The sequence below is a fragment of the Formica exsecta genome, unplaced genomic scaffold, assembly GCF_003651465.1.
Source record: "Formica exsecta isolate Colony F162 unplaced genomic scaffold, ASM365146v1 scaffold699, whole genome shotgun sequence".
Classification (NCBI taxonomy): Eukaryota; Metazoa; Arthropoda; class Insecta; order Hymenoptera; family Formicidae; genus Formica; species Formica exsecta.
In genome coordinates this window covers 60,352-68,759 of record NW_021853465.1, presented here as the reverse complement: position 1 = coordinate 68,759, position 8,408 = coordinate 60,352, and the positions used below count along the sequence as shown (strand labels likewise).

Here is an 8,408-nt window from a genome sequence, read left to right as displayed (position 1 = left end):
TGAATTTACAGTTTAAATTTATCGATTAAATTAAACGTTTCAATCCTGAACATATGTGAATAATGTTTATTAAACGTTTCGGTCCGAAAATTGAACCAACTTCAGTAACTGTATAACAAAATAATAAATAATAAGATTAGGGATGTGCGATCTCGATTTGATTCTGCCAAGATCGATCCAAAAGGTCCAAAAAATCGATCTTTTGAATCGATTCTTTACTATTTCGATCTTGTATGAATCGATCCTTCACGCTCAGAATCGATGAGACGATTCTTCTTTCAAAGCTACTTGACTTCTACCTGCGGTTCTGCGTTCGCCCTGCCGAGCCTAAGGTTATGTATAAGAAGGTTAAGTCATGAGCCCCGATTACCCATAATGCAATACAAAGAATCGATGTGTGAGCCAATAACAGTCTACCTTATTTAGCATCTCTTTTCAATAGCGACTGCTCACACATCGATTATTTGCATTGCATTATGGGTAATCGGGGTTCTTGACTTAATCTTCTTATATACAGGGTATCCCGCAACGTGATGTCCACACTGAAACTGTGTATTCTTTTTGTCATTCTCAGTCAAAAGTCTTAATACACATATGCCGTAAAAATGATTGTTTCAAAGTTATAGCGAAAAAACAAAATTGCATAAAATAAGAACAATATTATTTATTAAAGATAACATTATTTATTGATAATTAAACAATAATTAAACGATAATAAAACAATAATTTACTTTATAAACTACTTTATTAATTGTTCAAAGTGACCACCATTTCGGTGTACACACACTTCTGCTCTTTGAATTATTGATCTTGTAGAACGCAAAAGAAGTTCCGCATCGTTACGTATATTATTACAAGCGTCTGTTATTTTATTTAATAACTGCTGCCGACTGACTGGCTTATCCGCATAGATTAGATATTAAAAAAGAAAAAAAAGGATATCGGCATATTCTTCATTGCAAAATGTACTCATGATTGGTAGGTAAGAGAAATTTCTAAGCTATGTTTATGCGATGTTTTCACTTAAAACGACGTTGCTAGTATCGCATCCTCGACTTGACGATGTCGCCTTAATGGTCTCTCAAGATTTTTATTTGGGACCTTACCAGTAAGTTTAATGTTTCGGTGGACATTGCTAAAAACTCTTTGATCTGGTACTCTGCGATTAGGAAACCGTCGGTGATATTCTGTTACTGCTGCACGTGCGTTACCATTACAGAAACCATAAATAAAATGAATATCGGCATATTCTTCATTGGAAAATGTACTCATGATTGGTAGGTAAGAGAAATTTCTAAGCTATGTTTATGCGATGTTTTCACTTAAAACGACAGTCAATTTATTAATATTATCTTGTGTGGCAAGTGTGGAAAACAATGAATTATGTCGAGTATGCATCGCTTCAGCTCATGCGGCAATTTCATACGCGACGTAGTTCGTTGTCTTCCGCACATGCCATACATACAATATTTTTTGTAATGCCTGTTATTTCCGCACTATTAGTGCGGTAAGGTAAGTCATAAAGATGCTTTTCTCGCATTAGTGTGAGAAATAACTACTTTTACATTTTTCGCTATAACCTCGAAACAAGCGACTTTAGGGCATATGTGTATTAAGACTTTTTGACTTAGAATGACACAAAGAATACACAGTTTCAGTGTGGACATCACGTTGCGGGACACCCTGTATAACCTCAGCCGAGCCGAGTCTGCGCGAAACGCGATCTTGAGTGGTACATACCATGCCATGAAAAAGAGAAATATCGAACTTCTTTTTCTAACTACACGGGATCGAAAGGAGAGATTTGATCGACTTTGAAATTTTTCACGGTAAATTTTGGTCACAAAATTACCAATTAGACGTCCTAAGTTAGGTCTCATGAGACCCGAAAATGACGTCGATATGTCACATCCACGGGACGTCATTTTCTGACGTTTGTTTAACAACAAAACTAAGACCAATTACAGTAATAATATATAATAAGATATATTAATGTGTTATATATATTATAGGTAAATTTAAATAATTTAATGTATAAAATTAAAGATTTTATTTATATATGGAAGTTAATTTCTGTTTTATATTTTAAGCAGATAATAACGAATGATTTTTACTTATTCGGACAGAAATTGTCCGAATAAATTAAAATCGCACATTATCTATTTGATTTATTTCTAAAAATCAGTTCAATATCTGAATTTCCCGGTACGGGAATCGTATCAGAAATTAAACTGATAAAAATAATTACAATATTGTTAGCCGCATTTTGCAGGCTTTATATACGCTCATGACAAAAATTTGAATACGGATATAGATAGTGAATAGCGCGCCGTATAGCGGTAAGCGAATGAACTATAATCCCAATACTAGTTACAAAAGGACTTTATTTGGACGACTATAGGACGTCTTCAAAATGACGTCTTTGGCTAGCCTAAGAAATGACGTCCTTTAAACGTCAATTATTAGTCGCCGACGTTATAGACCAAAAATAGACGTCATTATGTCGTCTTTTGACGTCACTCTGCTACTTGGGACACGGGTCTCTGCAAATCGGATCCTGCAGATTGGGTCGTATGTAGCAGGCTATAGAGTCCCGCGCTTTTGCTGGGTGCTTTCCAGCTACGAAACACAGTGATACACTGTGTGACACGGTGTTATACAGTGTCGACTTGTAGCTGGAACGCTGTTTGCGATCCATATGTTCAATATGTGCATATATCAATGATTTGAGCAGGCATAAAGAAGATCAACGATTTGTAATAATAATTTAAACTCGCAGAAGATATTTTCGCTGTAAAAGTTAATATTTTTCAACAAAAATTTTTTATAAATTATTAACTTATTTATCAAATATGTAGAGAAGAGATTAAAAACTGATCAAATTATGTAAATTAAGCATAATATAGTTACAATTTTATCTTATTAACAGAATTTATAAGTTTTATTAATCAATTGAGTAACGACATAGTCGAACACATCATTTTAGCTGTGTACGATTGTGTTGACTTGTGTCGTAGTTGGAAACTACTTGTGTCGTAGTTGGAAACACTGAGTCGTATACTGTGTTACACAGTGTCGCCAGTGTACGTTGCTGGAAAGCACCCGCTCTTGCCCGCTTTGCTGGACATCGAAATGCCAGCTTCTGGCTTGTCCGGGCTTGTGTACGCAAATCGCAAATTTTCAACGAGATTTGACGCTGAAACCGAAATTTTGGCAACTGATGCATATTGCAATTATTAGGTACGTATAGAATTATAAGTCGGTACTGTAGAAATATTGTGTTTGATATGCATTGGTTGTGGTACTTTAATATTTCATGCACTTTCACTCATTTCCTCCCCCAGCATTTTTTATGTTACCTGCTTGTCAATAATTATAAAAACCTCGAATGTCAATTGGTATTAATGAATGGAACTAAGGTATTGGCTTTTCATAGACGAGTGAGAAAATATAGAAAAAAGTAAGTATATTTTTCAATCACTGCACTAATTTCATAAACGTCAATCATAACCTCATCTAACCTAAATTTTTTTCCAATTTCTGATTTCTCTATTTACAGAAATTTTATAGAAAGACAAAAATATGTTTTATTATTTTTTTTCTAGTGACACCTACATTAAAAAAGGTAAGTCCTGTATAGCAATTTTTTATAAAAAATCCAACTGGTGGTATTTGCAAAATTTCTCTACCGACATAAAATCTGATGGATCCGGTGGAAACCATTTGATTCGGAAGCATCTAAATAATCCTGACATCAAAAAAAATTTTATAAAAAGTGCGGCTACTGAAACTGACAAAGCGCAACAGACAAATAATTTAAATCGTACAGCTGATAATAATCAAACTGAGTGCTCAACCTCAAGACCGTCGACGTCATCAACGCTATCATCGGCATCTACATCATTAATACCATCATTGGCATTGACAGCCTATAAGAATTGCGCTTTTCACCAGAATTGTCCTTGCCATTGGCTGTCGCTAGTTATCGATTCCGAAAACTGTCGATAACAAGTTACTGAATCCCGCTACAGAACTGTCTGAAAGATTTTTTCTTCGAGTGAAACATCTTGCTTTCAGCCAAGGATTGACTGCACTTTCAAACAAATCAAATCGTTTGAAGAAGGAGGATCAAAGGCTGGAGGAATAACTAATGCGATACTGTTCATGATCGCCTCAGATAATATGTCCTTTAATATTGTGGAAAGAGAAGGTTTCAAGTACCTTATGAAAACTATTGTCCCTTTGTACAATATTCCTGGAAGAAAATTAATCACTAAATACATAGAAGAGAAATACAACTACCTATCATTAGTTGCGAAAGATAGGCTAAATACCGTCCAGCATATTTCGCTCACATCTGATCTCTGGACCGACGTACTCAACACTGTGAATTACTTAGGAATGACAGCACATTATGATTTTTAAGACGAACTGCAATCCACGACGATAGGTGTAACTGAAGTAGCGGAACGACACACAGCTGAGGTTTTAGGTAGGTGGATAGAAAATGTAATGAATGATTGGAATATTGATAAAGACAAGGTTATTGTGATGGTAACAGACAATGGACCAAACATTGTTAAGGCAGTTCATGATACATTGGGATTTAATAAACATCTTCCGTGCTTTGCTCACACGTTAAATTTGGTCGCTACACACACTATGAATTTTGATGATGCAACAGTTTTGGTGACAAAGATTAAAACGATTGTAGTTTTCTTTAAACAATCCTCAATTGCTGCCGGTGAGTTACGAAAGGTCAGCGCCCTCAAGTTAATTCGGTGTATTGATACGCATTGGAATTCCACATATTATATGTTAGAACGCTTCATTCTGTTGGCGGATACAGTTGGATCAATTTTATTGAAAATCCCAAGCTCACCTCCAATGTTGACGGCAACTGAACTGCTACTAGCGAAAGAAATTCTTGAAGTTTTGCGACCGATTGAAAAAGTGACGAAAGAACTGTTTGGAGAAAAGTATGTCATGATCAGCAAAATGATTCCAATGATCTACTGCGTGAAAAAAAAAATTGAATCGCTTTGCACGCACCTGTAGACGCCAACCGCACAAACTTTAATAGATCGCCTCCAGTTTTAAATCAGAAAAAGATTTGGAAACATAACAGCCAATCGAATTATTGCGATTTCGACAATATTAGATCCTCGATTTAAGCGACTGCATTTCCAGCAGAACGAGCTTGTAGCATGTGCGCAATCAGTGAATTACATTGCTAAATATATGAAAAAAATTGACCAAGCAAATATTTCTGACGGTGACGCGACGATTACTGAAGCAAACGTCGAGAATTCTGAGACGTCTGATGATCTCTGGACATATCACGAGGACCTTGTTAAAGGACAAGTTACGAATAAAGATGAAAGAAATCAAAATGAAATGCCAACCGATCTAAGGCATTACTTACATCAACCATTGGCAAAGTTGAAAAAAAATCCAATGTTCTATTGGTCTAAACAGTACAAAATGATTTACCCAACACTTAGCAAAATTGCAGAAATGTACTTGCCCGTAGTTGCAACATCGGTACTTTCTGAAAGGGTAAAACTGACGTTTAGGGGAGGCAGCCCCGATGACCTTGACCTTGACATATATTGTCAAGGTCACCCTCGTGAGTGACCTTCAAAAGGTTTTAGCCGTCGCTCGTTTTTTATTAAAAAGTTATTAACAAAAATATTTAAAAAATATAACAGTATGTGGAAATAGGGCAAGTATGACATTTTAGCTTTTACCTCAAAAAATTGCGGTAAATGTCTAGAAAAAGGGCAACTTCACGGATAACCTTGACCTTGACATATGTTGTCAAGGTCATCGTCCTGAGTAATCTTAACCTAGAAAAAAGTGGCGGTCACAATCCGTTCAAAAGTTATGAAGAATTAATATAAGCATAAGCAGAAGCATAAATTTTAGTTTTAAATCTGAAATAGGTTTGGGTTAGGTTATATTTTCCAGAAGTGGAGCCCCTCCGTAGGGAGGGCGGAACCCACTGCGTCCATGCATATACTTTACAACGCGAAGCGAGGTGCACCCCATAATTGTTGTGTGGATGGGAAAGTGTATGCGCGGACGCAGTGAGTCCCCCCTATAGGGGGGCCGCACTTCCGGAAGATATAACCTAACCCAAACCTTTTCCATCCACACAACAATTTTGGGGTGAACCTCATTTCGCGCTGTAAAGTATATGCATGGACGCAGTGGGTTCCCCCCCCCCCCTACGGGGGGGCTCCACTTCCGGAAGATATAACCTAACCCTAACGTATTTCTGATTTAAAACTAAAATTTGGTTTTGGTTAGGTTAGGTTAGCCGCTTCTCCCTCTCCAACGCATTCACTTTGCAATGACTATACAAACAACAATTTAATACTAATGATTATCACGGATATGTGTATGTTACTAGTTATAATTAAGTATGATATATATCAAATAAGCAATATAATTGTATGATTATAATTGTATGATTTTATATGAATTCCATACATTTGTCATTTGTATACTATAGTGTGATGAATGTTTTGAAAAATATCGTTTGCGATCTTTTAACAGCCTTTGTTTACGTTAATAACTTTTTAATAGGTAAATATAGCGAATAGGGGTCCCAGCCCCAATGACCTTGACCTTGACATATGTTAAGTCATATATTATGTCAAGGACATATATTAATTTAATTTTTATAAATCTAATATAAATTTTAAAAAATAGATACTTACATTATGCTCCTGGGGCCGCAAACTCTTCCTCCCAATCCTCCTCCCAATCCTCCTCTTCCTCTTCCTCTTCCCACGCCTTTTCAGGTTCCCAATTCTCCTCTTCTTCATAGGGCTCAAGCCCAAAAAGCGGCCGCAAATAGAAGATATCTTCATACTGGTCAGGGTGCACGCATGCCCACTCGCGGGCCCCTCGCGTATCGCCCCACAAATTGGCGTGCGCCCAACGCAAATTTCCTCTCATCCACCGCATGTATCGCCGGTGGATGACGTCTATTTGCACGAACTGAAATATAATATTATGTAATATACATCACACATAATCTTGCATACGAAAACATTGGACACTTCTTACCAAATGATTGCGAAACATTTTTTAAGCTTCACTGAGAACGACTATCGAACTGCTTTGAACGGCTATCGAACGGCTATGAACGGATTTTAAACGGTTTTGAACAGCTATCGAACGGCTATGAACGACTATTTAACGACTATTGAACGGCTATCGAACGGCTTTGAACGGCCATCGAACGGCTATGAACAATTATGAACGACTATTGAACGACTATTGAACGGCTATCGAACGGCTTTGAACGAGAAAACAATTATTTATACACCATTCAAATATTTAAAGTCTATGTGCATGTACTGAAATGTAACATCTGTAGTCTGATAAGGTGGCTGACGCCGCTATCTAACGTCACGTACTGAAATTTAATACTCATATACTGGGATAAGAAATAGGAAAAGGGAAGAATAAAAGAGAATAAAAATATATTTTAACAATAACTTATTCTAAAAGAGTCGGTACCGCGTGGGGACCCCGCGAGAGCGAGACAGAGCGTGCCGGTGAGCGAGATCGTGAATCGAGCGGGCGTGCGCATGCGTTGAGCAAGATGGCGGCGGGATAGGTTGCGCTGGGTGAATAATCAAGCCATGCGTGTCTATGTATCATATATATATGTATTTACATATGGCCGTAGTAACGGCCCTGCTGTTACACATATAATTTACAATAAATATACATATGGCTTCTACTATGAAAATTTGGTTTTGCGATCATCGCCTCTGCGCCATATCTTCCATCCCAATGTATCACGAGCTTAATATTAACATTAACAAATACCGCATTATTCATTAATTTATATAAATTTTTTTCAAAATCATTTTTCGCGAGTGTTCGGAATTGTATATTGAGTTCGATATAACTGCGAAGCCATGGAGATTGCGAAAACTGTAATATTCAATGTATTTTTGTAACGCGAAGTCCGTGTCGCGTGCATTGCAGGTTGCGGTAATGTATTACGTAACGTTTCTTATCATATAAGGTTGCGAGCAGCTATCCTGCCGCTTACTAGGTGGTTTGTCGCGTGTCGGGCAAAACGGTAGGTCAGTGTGCGCATCGTGAACACGTTGCGGATACTCGAGATCGACTTCAAGGATGTAGCCTATAGGCGAATCGAGCGCGATCGATGATGTATCAAAATCGGATACGTCGTCGACCCATCGAAAATCTGCATAGGGCAAAGGTTGACACATTGCCCAGCCGTATAAATTATTTAGATCAAAGTACGTGAGATATGATGAAGGTTTCGATGGATCGTACGATTCCATATACTTGTTATTAGCATGTGCGTATCTGTTGGAACATTGACTCAAACCACCGCGTATTCCGCGTTCGATAAA

General features: G+C 37.3%; 1 protein-coding gene across 1 annotated transcript; it reads left to right on the top strand.

Annotated features, from left to right (window-relative positions):
- The first annotated feature begins 3,425 nt into the window (after positions 1–3,425).
- Positions 3,426–5,637, top strand: LOC115243213 (zinc finger BED domain-containing protein 4-like). The gene is made up of 2 exons (XM_029820008.1): positions 3,426–5,054; positions 5,106–5,637. The coding sequence occupies exons 1-2, from the start codon at positions 4,513–4,515 to the stop codon at positions 5,635–5,637; spliced, it is 1,074 nt and encodes a 357-aa protein (XP_029675868.1). The 5' UTR covers positions 3,426–4,512.
- The last annotated feature ends 2,771 nt before the right edge of the window (positions 5,638–8,408 follow it).

What these genes read in the sequence shown, in the direction of transcription:
- LOC115243213 (XM_029820008.1), top strand. Translation starts at nt 4,513, where the DNA reads ATGAATGATTGGAATATTGATAAAGACAAGGTTATTGTGATGGTAACA. An exon ending in GAATCGCTTTGCACGCACCT is followed by an intron (nt 5,055 to 5,105) that starts GTAGACGCCAAC and finishes GTTTTAAATCAG; the next exon opens with AAAAAGATTTGGAAACATAA.